The following is a 13685-nucleotide window of genomic DNA, read 5'->3' on the forward strand; positions in this document are numbered from 1 at the left end:
ACACATACAAATGCCTTCCATTATTTAGACACCTTTTTCTGAGCTGTTCACAGTGTGTGTGCTGGACTCCAAGTGTATTCGTGTAAGTTAGAGTAAACAAAACATTGTCTTATGAGTGTCAAACCAGATTTAGATGCTTGTGTAAACACTAAGAATAATTATAACTAAAAAAACAGCACCTACATTAAAGATAAGATTCTCTGTACATTAAGAGCATTTAGTCTTTAAAAAAAAAAAAAAATCTATATAAGCCAAGGTATTCATCAACAACTTAATTTTTCCCAGCATGACATCTATAAAGTCATGTCTTGCGTTACTATTAGTTTCAAATTTAAATATTTAGGAATTATAGCAAAGATAAAATGAGAGGTTTACCTATGCATAAATTAACTGCTCGCCTTATTTAGCAAACTTCTATCTGTTAAAGAACAAAAGGCGGTACATTAACACATAATGCCATGACCATGAGGGGACGGATCAGAAGACAAAGGAGATCTTTTCCCAAAAGTGTTTTCTGAAAACTGCTGTCTTCTGTTATTCTACTTCATTAGTGTCTTGTTTCCCTGGTACGTTGTGCCTTTGGGTGTTTCTTTTTTTGCCTTCCTTTCTCTCCCAGGATGACTGCTTCAGATTTAGAGAACAAAAAAAAAAAAAAGCCTCTGGATTTTGTCATCATTATCAGCACAAACAGTTATTGTATTCTCTGTAAATGTCTGTATTGTTATGAGAATAATTTTACTCCCCATTACAGAGTATTAGTATAACCAAGTAAAAGGTCAAATTAACACCGCCATTAATATCAAAGTACTTCTAATAAAGGATAGCTTTCTCTTCAGCCTGATTAGCTTTTTCAAAGGACCTTCCCAAAAACTGAGAAGTATATTTATTGATATTTACTTTGGATAAAAACATCCAAATATCTGTTGTATCAGCTGTTTGTACTGTTACACACACACACACACACACACACACACACACACACACACACACACACACACAACCAAGTTCTATCCAAAGAGTTGCACTGAAAACTCTACTAACAGGGTTAGTTGCAGATTAAGGGTTAACTGTCTTTACTATTTCTGGCTGTTGATCCTTTGACATAAACAACCAACAGATGTTTTAGTTATTATTAAAAAAAAAAAAAGAAAAACGGTTTGAAATACATCATCCGTTATTAAAGTTCTTAAGTTAAACCCTGGAAAGATGAAGGCAATCTGGACCACAAATCCCTCGACTCTTAGAGATAATACGATCAGTGTATCCCTTGAACGTTTTCATGGTATTAGTACTTGCATGACGATTCAAACAGTGTGCTATTACTCTCAGAGTGGATATAAAAACGTGGAGACAAGAAACAGAAGCACCCTTAACAATCCAGTCATATCTGATTTTTACTGATGCACATTTTTCACCAGCTTTCAACATGCAACATTTTTACAAATGAGCATAAAATCGATCATATGCACATGAGTCCCATCAAATCAGAACAAAATTAACAACATTTGAGATGAACTTGTATTTGACAGAAGACAAAAACAGCTGCTCGTACAAAAGGTTGTAAATCCCTCCACCTCTGGTGCCGTTCTGTAGCTGGTGTTTTTTCCGTCAGTTTTTACATGTGTGGTCTGATCTCAATCATAGATGCCCTTGACACGCTTATTCTCAGGGTCAAAAGGAGATTTGAGGTGTGCTTTGGCCTTGTATACTACTCCCATCCTCTCCAGGGTAAACTCACCACTCTTTATGAAGTTAGCGCTAACCTGATGAAGAAAGAGACGGTGAGAGAAAATGATAAGTCATAAAACACAAAAAAGACAGAACGATAAGCAAGTATGGGGAGGAGAATTTCAAATGTGTCAAACAAGGACACATTAAAGATGAAAATGACAAGGGAGCAAAAAGAGATGAGCAAGAATCCACGTACTTTGTAAACCAGAATGACGGAGCAGCTCATCAGGCTCACGATCCATCACAATTCACAAATTGCATACAAATGCCATTTGTGACTGTGCGATTTGTGATGGATGGTTCTGTATATAGTCCGTAAGATGACAAATAAAACCCTGACCCTGAGCACAGTTTGGTTGTAAATGCTTGTGTGCAAGTATCACAAAAATCTGACAAGTCATAGAGGAGGAACACCATTACTTGTTGGTTGTATAAAATACTGCTCCGAGCAGGCAGATTATTCCAGAACGGACAATGTGACTGCAGGAGTTTTAAAGCACAGGAAGCTATCAATTCCCTCATGACTCAGTGTCAGCTCGCTCGTAACACCAAGTGCTAATTTTCACTGACTGACTCCCCGACTCTCCCACTAATCTGTCACCGTGTCTCGAATTCATTCGCTGACAGACACATGCTCCATGTCCTGGAGCCTCACGCTAACCATACGCGTGCATACTACTTGTTTATTACTAATCAAAGAAAAACCTTGAGAAGAATTTAAATGCAGAAATACATGCAGGGACATATGACACATATCTAAGCAGATATTAAAATCACAGAAGTCAACTGCTGCACGCAACCTTAGCTACTAATCTAAGCTGTCTGATATTCAGTTATGACAACGGCTCGCGTGATCATTTTAGTTTTCTGCACTTTACTTTCAAGGATTTAGTAAACTCGACACATTTTTTTCACAACAGCGCAGATCTCTGCCATTTTCATATTTTAACACAAACACTGGAAAACGGGAGAGAATGTGGTCAGAATAAGTGTGGGCACTGCAGTGTGTTGGTGCTTTTAAGGCACTTACCACTCCTCCATCTGGATTGCGGATGTATCCATAACCAATAGTTTTGTCGATATAAAAGCCATAGTCGGCACGTCGGAGGTGACCAACAGGAACACCATTGCGGTAAATAGCCTCCAGACCAAACATCGGGACTTTCCTAAAAGCCACAGAGTAAGAGATGCAGATAATGATAACAGCTTTATCTCAAAACAATGTTGCAAAGATTTTGACATTTGACAATGAAAGACTGGAGGTAGTGTCAAGTTTTCAACAATACAACCCTGTTGCCGTTTCACTGGATTTGTTTGTTTTGGACCGCTTTTGATAAATATTAACCAGTGCATACCAGTAACAGCCCACAAGACCTTTCTGAGAAACTCAGACCCCGCCATCACAACTGACTGCTGTCAGTCGGTCAGAGTTTCCCGCTTCCAGCACATCAACTTTAATAACCGACTGTTCACTTGCAACCTAAAATACCTCATTTCCTTGACAACTGCCACTGTAACGAGATAATCAATGTTATTCATCTCACCTGTCAGTGGTTTTAATAATGTGGTTGTTTGGTGTATAAATACAGTCTCAGGTCTCAGAAAATGAAAAGATTTGTATTTTTTTTGGTGTATTATTTACTTCATAAAATAAGGTTATGAATCTTAAATATTAATAGTCAGAACTACTTAAACATAATATATCTAAAGATAACATTTATAAACTGCTTCACCTGTTCCCATCTTTCGCTCTGGAATAAAACATATATTTGATTTTATTTGATTTTTCAAATCAATGTTGCATTTATTCACTGCACCATCTTTAAATATAATGATCCTGTTGCCTGGGAATAACATGGATGGTTGCTGTGCTGCTGAAAATATTTAAATTACATCTATAAATGCCCCCCCCTTAATTAATTTTCTTAATTTCTTTCTGATGACTAAAATATCATGTCACGACAGAAGCTCTACTGACTCATCAGTGGTGAAGCAGACGATGCGCCTCTTCAGTCCCTCCTTCTTCTGTTTCTCTAACATATCACGACCCTGGAAAGGGACTGAACTCTTCAGCTTGCAGGTGAAGGCTAGCCCCGCCTCCAGTGGTGTGTCATCAGGGCGCAGGTCGGCGTGCCAATGCCTGTACCCTTAAAAACAAGAAACACAAAAGATTAGAGTAAAAGCCATGTTTCCTGCATATTTGGTACAATATTATTAAAAGTAAACTTTGGCTGAGTTCCATGCTGGATGATTATTAAAAGAAATGTAGACTCAGTTGTTTTGTTTACTAGTTAAATCCTACCTGAGCTAGATTGGATATTATAGTTATAGATTTATGACCTTTAAATACAAGTTACCTTTCTCTATGCTGAGCGAGTCGATGGCTCTGTAGCCTGAGTTGATGATGCCGTGCTTTGCACCAGCAGCCATGACAGCACGGTAGACTGGAAGGCAGGAATCTTTGGGAATATGCAGCTCCCAGCCGAGCTCTCCGACAAATGACAGGCGCATAGCTCGCACCTGTGATGAGAGAGGGGTCAGAGAAGAGGCTTAGAAGATGGAGAGATGCACAAAGAGGACCGAGCTGCCATACTCTTTTTGTGCTCATTCATGCACAAACACACTTCATCCTTGAGGCCCAAATTTACATGGAATTCATTTTAATACCAAAAGCAGCTTCACAGAAAGCCAGAAAACAGAAGAGAAAAATCAGGACAGATGTACGAAGATACAAGGTGCACAAGAAAGGACAGGAGGGAAAATACAATCATACTGAAGGCATGAAAGACGTTGCTATGAATCAAAAGGAAAATGGAAAGCATTTTGCAATCTGTGTGTCATTCTTTATAGTTTGTCTTTTTCAATAAAGATCGTGTTAACGTTCAAATGCAGAAAAGGGAAGAGGAGAAAAAACTCCAGCGAACGGCTCAGGAGAAGCAACTGCAATCTGTTTACCTTCTGACAACTGATGAAGACTGCGAGTACAGACTGTGTATCCTGTCATTTCATTTTTGCAAAGTGAAAATCTGCACACAAATCTTCTCCTTCTGTTTCTTCTTCTATGGTATTATGTAAGCTAAAGCGCCCTCACACCCTTACAGAAAACTGTGTGAAATTAATAAAGCAAAAATGTCAGCCAGCAGAATGGCCATGTAGTGGTTATAATAATCTAATATTTTATGCAGTTTACTACAACAGTGACAGCCATTTTCATTTTTAACTGGGAGTGAAATAAGATTAAACCATGTAGATAGCTTTGGGCTTGAAGCACTGAAAAACTGCAGGCTAAAAGTCTGCATTATTATTATTAGCACTGCTGTTTTAACGCCAACCTCAGCATTTGAAAAATGAAATGTATCATTTTACATATAGCAGGTATCTGTGCTAACCCCGGCAGTGTTTTCTGAGATGATGTCACATTTACCAGGCAATGTCTATCTTTGATAAACAATCCATCTTAACTTTTTTTTTTTTAAGTTGTATGAGATGAAAATAAAAAGTTCTTCCTTCAGTTCCCTTTTCACTACAATAATATATATAATGTGTCAGTAATGTAACAAGAAGTCCCAGTACATGTACATGTTATATATTATAATTAAGTATGGCAATGTGTCTTCATTACAACGTTAACCACCAGGGAGGAAAAACAAAACAAAACAAGCAATACATGTAAAGATCTGAAATCAAGTTGCATTATCAGTAACAGCTTTAAAAATCCAGAATATGCCACTTAATCATAACAAGACTGACTCTGCTGCCTTAATTTGTATCAGATTCAACAAAGCACTGAAAACATTCCTCAGAGATTTTGGTCCGTAGTGACATGACAGCATCACACAGCTGCTGTAGATTTTTTTGGCTACAAATCCATGATGTGAATCTCCTGATTCAACCCAAAGGTGCTTTGTTGGATTGAGATCTGACCATGAGTATAGTCATTAGTCATTGTCATGTTCAACACCCTGGTTTGAGATGATTTAAGTTTTGTGACATGATGCGATACATGCTGGAAGTAGCCTTCAGAAGATGGGTGCACAGTGGTCATAATGGGATTTATTTATTTTTTATTAGTCCTTTATTTATCCAGGTAAAAAAAAATCTCATTGAGATTAAAAATCTCATTTTCAAGAGAGACCTGGCATCATGGCAACAAAAGTTAAAATACACATACCACATAAATATATAACATTTAAAACAAATACAATATCCCATACCAACATGTGTAAAATATACAATAACAGATCAAATTAAGAGTACATTAAAAACAATCACATTGAGTAAAAGAGTTATTCTCTCGTTCCTTTAAGGTAACCAATTCTGATCATTTCAGTTCCTTCTGCAGATTATTCCAGGAAGCAGGGGCAGCGTATTTAAAAGCCTTTCCCCCCCAATTCTGTTCAGATTTTTGGGATAATCAATTGTATGGTATTATGGGAACAAAGGCTGTACTGGTTGTGGTTTTTACACATATAAACACATAAATAAGATGGAACCAGCCCAACGAGAGATAGATAAAGATCAACCAATGGGAGAGTCTGCGAATATGCAAAGATAGACATTTAGCAGCAGCATACAAAGAACAATGATGTACACGATTTCCATAGCCAGTAATAAAATGTAAAGCACAATGGTACACAGTATCCAACCTCTTTAGGTAGTGGGCAGGTGCATTCATAAAAAGCAGGTCACCATAATCCAATAAAGGTAAAAAAGTTCTATGAATCAAGTGTTTTCTCACTTGGAGGGAGAAACAGGATTGATTTCTAAAAAAGTAACCTAGTTTTAGTTTTAACTTCGACACAAGCCTTTGGATGTGAGTTTTAAATGACAAATTCTGATCTATAATGATCCCTAGATATTTGTAAGGTGTGACCATTTCAATTTCAGTTCCTTGAATTGTTTTAATCTTAGGAGACGTAGCTAACAACTCCTTGCCATTTGAGAATAACATGAACTTGGATTTATCTGGATTTAACACCAACTTAAGTTGAGTTAAATGGGACTGAACTATATCAAAGGCAGACTGCAGAAAATGCAGGGTTTGTGCTACTGAAGGGGATGAACAATAAATAATTGTATCATCTGCATAAAGATGAAATGCTGCATTTGACAAATTATCACAAAGGTTGTTTATGTAAAGAGAAAATAGCAATGGCCCTAATATGGAGCCCTGTGGAACTCCTTTGGATACTGGGAGAAAAGAGGAAGAAGACCCAGCAGCACGGACACACTGTTTTCTTGCTGACAAGTAATTTGAAAACCAACTTACAGCATTTACAGATAGACCAATATTGTTTAGTCTATTTAATAAAATAGCATGGTCAACTGTATCAAAAGCCTTTGACAAGTCAAGAAAAAGAGCAGCACAGTATTTTTTGCAGTCCATTAAATTAACGATGTCATTAACCACTTTAATAGCAGCAGTTATTGTGCTGTGTTGTTTTCTCAATCCTGACTGATGTTGGGAAAGAAAGGAATTTTTGTCCAAAAAGTCTTTCAGTTGTTCACTAATGAACTTTTCTAGAACTTTTGCTAGAACACACAATTTAGATATGGGCCTGTAGTAACATCTGAAGGATCACCTCCTTTCAGCAAAGGGAGAGACAGTAACATGGAATTTGCTTTTTACATAAATTGCAACACCGCCACTGTCAATGGAAAACTGTATTTAGTAGTCAGTATAAGCTTTTAATGATATAAGTTTACGTGTGATAGAATACTGCATGATGACCTTTCTTCATGCAGAACTGATTGTTCTTTATAAAACGTGTTCTGATATTTCTATCTGAATCTTCCCCAGTTCTGACTGACCACACACACACACACACACACACACACACACACACACACACACACACACACACTAAAATAAAATAAATAAAGACAAGTGCAAGAACAGAGCGCTGATCACAGGGCCCCCCACTCTCGTGTGAGCGCTCTGTGACCGCCCTTGCAAGTAAAATCTGCAGCGTGTGTGTGTCTTCACTCTTAGACTCTCAGCTGAAGAAGTGTCTTTTAAAATAAATCTCTTGACAGCCACCCTTTCTGAGGTGGTCGCAACGGAAAAGATTATAGCCTGTTATTGCAATGTCTTTGTCAGTAATCGATTTTGTAAGCCAGGTTTCTGATACTATAAGAATATTGGTATCTAACTCTTTCATCCAAACTTTCACAAAATCAAGTTTGGGAAGAAGACTTCTGACATGTAAATGAGTGATACCAAGACCTGTTCGAGTTTTAAAATCACAAGGAGTACTTAAGCATTTGCAATCTGGACCGGGATTAGGTTGCACATTTCCAGATAAAAGAAGCAGAAGAACAATAAAACATTTTCTTTTCACAGATTTTTTTTTGTAGGATTACAGACTGATTTCTCTTAGTGCCCAATCTCTTTGGGGGGTGAGAGAATTGGGAAATAAACCAGTGATATGGAATAAATCAGTTAAAATGAGATCTCTGCTGATGATCACATTTGAGAAGCTTAAAAGATGTAAAATCCCACCTTGTTCCCTTTGAGAGGAGTAAGAAGTATGGTTTTTCTTGCTCCACAGACATCATGTAGACAAAAAGCTGTCAATAAAAACAAAGGAAAAAAAGACTACTGAGGATAACATGCTGACTGACAGATAGACCTGTGGTAGAGCCTGGTTGTGGCCTGCTGGCTGGACCTGCTAGCTGATGGTGGAGCCTGGCTGTGTAGGAAAGCTTCTGGTTGTTCCACTGAACAACCAGAAGCTTGTTCAATATGGGAACATATTGTTCAGTGGCAATATGTCTCCATATTGCCATGGTCAGCAACAATACTCAGGTAGGCTGTTGTGTTTAAACAAAGCTCAGTTGGTGCTAAGAAGCCTAAATGTGTCAACAAAAAAAATGCCCCCACCCCTATTATAACACCACCAGCCTCAAGCTGTTGATACAAGGCAGGATGGATCTATGTTTTCATTTTGTTTACTCTAAATTCTGGCCCCATCTAAATTTCACAGCAGACATTCAGACTGAGACCAGATAATGATTTTCCAAACTTCTATTGTCTAATTTTGGAGCGCTAACGCAAATTGTAGGCTCAGTTTCTTGTTCTCTGCTGACACGAGTGCCACCTGTACAATGGTCCTCTGCTGCTGCAGATCCATCTACCTCAATGTTCGGCACTCTGAGATGATCTTCGGCCTACCTCGAATGTAACAAGTGGTTGCCTTCCCATCTGCCCAGAGCAGTATGACCATTCTCCTGGCCTCGAGCAAAGCATCAACAAGCCATTTTTGCTCAGACATACTGGTTATTTTCTCTTTTTAAGATCAATCCCTAGAGATGGTTCTCTGGGGAAAATCCCAGTACAGTAGATCTTCAGTTCTCAAAGTCACATAAATCATCTGTCTTCCTCATTCCGATGCTTTTTTTTTTGCTTTTTTTTGCCTGTCCCGTTTGGCTCTTTTGCCATCAGAATTGTTGTCTAAAGGCAAAGAAAGATGCCCAACGGATTTACTTTACCAAATTGACCATCCCAGCCTTGCCATAATGGTCCATTTGATTCACCTTTTATTGTTTATTTTATTTTCACTTACTGAACATGGGACAGACTTGACTGGGGGAAAGAAGGGGAGAAAGAAAGAGGGAAAGAAAAACAGCTGAGAAGAGGGACGGGGGAGAAGGGCAAAAAACAAAAACCAACAGAATAAGCAGAAAAAGAAAAAAAGAAGAAAAAAGAAAAAAAAATGCATATATCAATCACCTGCTGAGAAAGAAAAAAGAAAGCAAGCAGAAGAGAACAAGAGTAATAGAATAAACAACATCACAATGATATATGGGAATATGACAGTAAATACTAAATATTAAACATTATTGTGCAGCACATAAGATCAACAGAACACAGTGTGCTTTGAGGTAGGAGCCAAAAAGGGTGTAGTTTGTGGGTGTGATCACCCGTGTGTACACCTGTGAGCATGGACGCGCTTGTTTTGCAGGTCAACAGCATACCTAAATGTGTCGATTTGCTACCACATGACTGACTGATTAGATATTTTCAGCAATGACCAGTTGAACAGATGTAACTAACAAGGTGGCGAGTGAGTGTACAATGTTAACAATGAAACAATATGAGAACACACAGGTGACAAATCCCATATTGCTCTTTAAAATGAAATCACATCAAATTCAGGTGAGAGAAAAGGAGATGGAAAGATCACATCTAAAAAAAAAATTTTTAAAAAAATATGAGAGAGAGCAAATAAAATAAAAAAAAACGTGGAGAGAAAACAACAGTTTCCCCAGTAGGTGTAGTGACAGCCAGGCCATCTGGCCATGTAGGGATCACCCTGAGTCCCATATGTACGCATGAAGCTCTGGGGAAGGTACATGTATGCCTGCATATATTCAAAATACACCCTGAAGCACATGAGTGACCAGCAATTATACATTTACCTGGAAAAAATCAAAGACAGATAGCTAAAAGGCTGACATATGTACAAGACTGCATCTACACATAAATTTGTATCTCCCTCCATCCCGCTGCACATTTGCTATTAGGAGAGAGCGAGAGACAGAGAAAGAGAGAGAGAGAGAGAGTCTAATGAGCTATGAGGGGAGCAGAGGGTTCTGGTCTCACAGCAGTGCAGCCATTAAAATGTCACCCAGACAAGGCCAGAAACCAGCTGGAAGACAGCACAAGTGGCACACTTGCACACAAGCAACACAAACACTCCTGCAGAGCTGTGAGAAGATGCTGACTGCAACCACCAGAGCGCTGCATAATTCATGCAAGACCAACTAAGAGAGCGAGTATGTGTGTGGACATATGTGTCGCTGCATGTGTTGGTACAACATGCTCTTTTTCTTTTTTCTTTTTTTTTTGAGGGCAGGAAGTCTGTGGAGGTCAAAGGCAGAGGCTGATCACACTTAACTGCATCACCTCTTGAAAAATTTATAAAAAGACAGCTAAAAATGAGTACATGAGCATCATTTTTGCTCCTTTTCCCTTTCCTTTATAGCAACTGCACCTCCATCCCTCCCTTAAGATACCAACCAAATGTTTTAAAAATCGCGATTGGTCTTTTATTTGTACCATGGTATGAATACAAAGAGTTTCCCATGTCCTTCTAAGCCACGGCCTTATAAACTTTGTTTTGAGTCAGTAGACCTCAGGGACGGAGGAAGAAAAGGTAGAATGTGAAAAAAAATACATAAATTTTGGACAGACTCGACATGCAAGGAAGTCACAAGGACGCCTTGAGACACACCATCTGTTCCTCCTACACACAGTGTACAATCTTTGATGACTGAACCTTTTAAATAAAAAAAGAAAAGAAAATACCGTTTCACTCAACAGCATGCAATTTGCATAGTGGCATTTTTAATTAACTGCATTCTTCATTTAACTAAGACAGACAGGGTTATTTTGAAGCAGAGAAATGTAGAGCATCCATCGTGTACATGTGTGTGTGCATGTAACGGGTGTGTGAGTGCTGTCACCTGATGTCCTGCTGCAATAACAACTTTGTGTGAGGAGAAGGGGAAAGCTTCGTTGCTCAGGTCTGTGTCTAAAACCTCCTGTAATACCTCCCGGCTGCAAAAAAGGGAAAAAAAAAAAAAAAAAAAAAAACACCAATAAGAAGAAGAAGAAACTCTGGCAGTCATTCAACACATTTTCTGTATTTGTGCAACCAGAGTGCAGAAACACAATTATTGTTGACATTTTTTATGTATTTATTTTTATATTTTGGTATACGTTTTACCAGCACAAATAATGCTGGAACAATCCAAAAATGTACCAGCTCTTCTCCCACAATCATACACACACACACAAAATCAATATTACATAAAAAAAATGAGTCAACAGTAACAAAAAAAAAAAAAAGGGGGGGGGGGCTAAGTTTAGCTCACTGTGCTGCTTGTACATTTGTATGTTTGTGAGTGGGCAGGTAGAGAATACAATGTGTGAGGCCTCGTCAAAGAGATATTTTTTGTAATATTGTGGCAAGAAGCCAGGGATGAAGATATCAGGGGAAGGGTTAGAAATGCAACTGGAGGGGTGTCCTCTAATTCAAAAGAAATAAATGCGGAAAAAAAAACAAAAAACGAATGCTCTTAAAATTCCCTGCAGAAATATAGCTGGAATATGTAGGGTTTCTAACATATGTATGTGTGGAGGTCTCAATGCATGTGTGGGGCTAATAAGAATTTTTTTTGTGCCATTTTCCAATTCCTCCCATCCCTTTCTCACTGAACTTAAGAGCCCAACAGCAAAGGCTAATTAGCTATATATAATCAGTGAATTGCTCTGTTTTGTATGTGTGTTTGCGTATTTGGCAAAAGGGGCACTCGCAACTACCAATTTGTTTCTCCTACTTGCCGCATCACTGTGGCTCTCAGCTGTGCGTCTGAGAATCCGCATCCACACAAACAAGGCTCGATTAAAGGACGTCACATAATTTCATCCATTATACAGCGCACAAGGTGCATAATTGCAAAAGCGAGTGGTTAAGCACTACTTTTGCCCACTGGAACACACTGCCAAAGCTGCATGAGAGAAAGGCTGCAAGTTTAAAGACTCCCTTATTGAGTGAATTTGAATGAGACGACTCAGGGAGGGAAAACACGGGCAAACACATTTCCATAAATGCTGCAATCGCTCCTCTCCTCATGCTCTAAAGGGATCAATTTGCTTCGTAAGAAAACAAAACCCCCAAAATGCTGAATTTCTCAAACGTGGCAAAAACAATACAGAGGAGCTAAAAATGATTACAGTAATGTGCGCAGAGAGGCAACACAGATGCCAGTCTTTTCTAAATTACACACACACACACACACACACACACACACACACACACGGGTGAAAATATGCACACTCATGAAATAAATGTGCTTTGGATGCTAAAGAAAAGTCAATGAACTCCGTAATCATCATAGATATTGTCTTGTGTGTATGAGCATATAAAAATCACACACACACACACCACACACATAGAGAGCACATACACACAGAGCACATACTGGACTATCTAGCAGTGACGCAGTGGTTTCCAGTTTGACGTAAGCAATAAAAGCAAGAGGGATAGAAAAACCTAGGAAAAAAAAGTGAAGATGACACTGAGCACAGGGGGTGTGTGTGAGAAAGAAGTGGATACAATCCACAGAGACAGAGAAAAGAAACTTAGGAGAACAGGAGAAAGAAGCAAAGCCTCAAGAAAAAAATAAATCGACAAAACCCACACAGGGAACGGAGTGGACTAACCCTGCTGCTGGTGAGAGGGAAGAACAAAGACAGAGGGCGGTGAGCTGGGGAGGAGAGGAGGTGAGAGGGGAAGAAAAAGATAGATGTGGAGTGCAGAGAATAAGATAAGGAATAGGTAAAGGTGGTGTAGCTTCACTATTTGAGTGTTGAGCAAAGGGAAACTGTGGGAAGGATAAAGAAAACATTGATCTCCCTCCATATCTGCAGTAAGATTTTTACTTGCACCGTGCACAAATTTGAATCCGTAGATTAAGAAATCAAGCTGATGTTGATGGTTGAAGCTGAAGAAATAATTGCTGTCACAACAGGTCTTATGGAGTGATGAACTGAAATCTGAAATCTCAACATTATTGAAGCAGCTTGTGATCATCTTGAAGCAAGCAAAAATCATCCAGCATCCAAAGAAGAGCTTTGAATGTCCGTCAAGAAGCCTGCAGAACTTTCCATTAGTGCAACTCTGTTTTTGCCTTATATAATGGATTTCCGTTGTGTCTGCACATGTTTCAATAAATCACTGCACCCGTTTTCTCAAAATCTCTGACAAACTGCATCATTGACAGAGTCTATTGAAAATTATTTATGTAAGCCAGCAGAATTAACACTTAATCCTTGAAACTCATCACTAGTGTTCAACTTGGAAGCTGATGCAAACCTTCATGGGATTTATTATTTTCAGCTCTGAGGTGCAGAAGAGTGAACTTGAGAAGCCCTAAAAAATAATCTA

General features: G+C 38.7%; 1 protein-coding gene across 2 annotated transcripts in view; it reads right to left on the bottom strand.

Moving 5' to 3' along the window:
- Window positions 1–1369: 1369 nt before the first annotated feature.
- Window positions 1370–13685, bottom strand: part of sardh (sarcosine dehydrogenase) — a 43817-nt gene continuing 31501 nt past the window's right edge. For both annotated transcript variants that reach the window (XM_026174125.2, XM_026174124.2), the window contains exons 18-22: window positions 11200–11293; window positions 4089–4251; window positions 3710–3878; window positions 2762–2897; window positions 1370–1763 (exon numbers count right to left, since the gene is read on the bottom strand). In XM_026174125.2, the coding sequence (XP_026029910.2) occupies window positions 1635–1763; window positions 2762–2897; window positions 3710–3878; window positions 4089–4251; window positions 11200–11293 (691 nt within the window). In that variant the 3' untranslated portion in view covers window positions 1370–1634. The remainder of the gene's footprint in view (window positions 1764–2761; window positions 2898–3709; window positions 3879–4088; window positions 4252–11199; window positions 11294–13685) is intronic.

The sequence above is a fragment of the Astatotilapia calliptera genome, chromosome 7 (assembly GCF_964374335.1).
Source record: "Astatotilapia calliptera chromosome 7, fAstCal68.1, whole genome shotgun sequence".
Classification (NCBI taxonomy): domain Eukaryota; kingdom Metazoa; phylum Chordata; class Actinopteri; order Cichliformes; family Cichlidae; genus Astatotilapia; species Astatotilapia calliptera.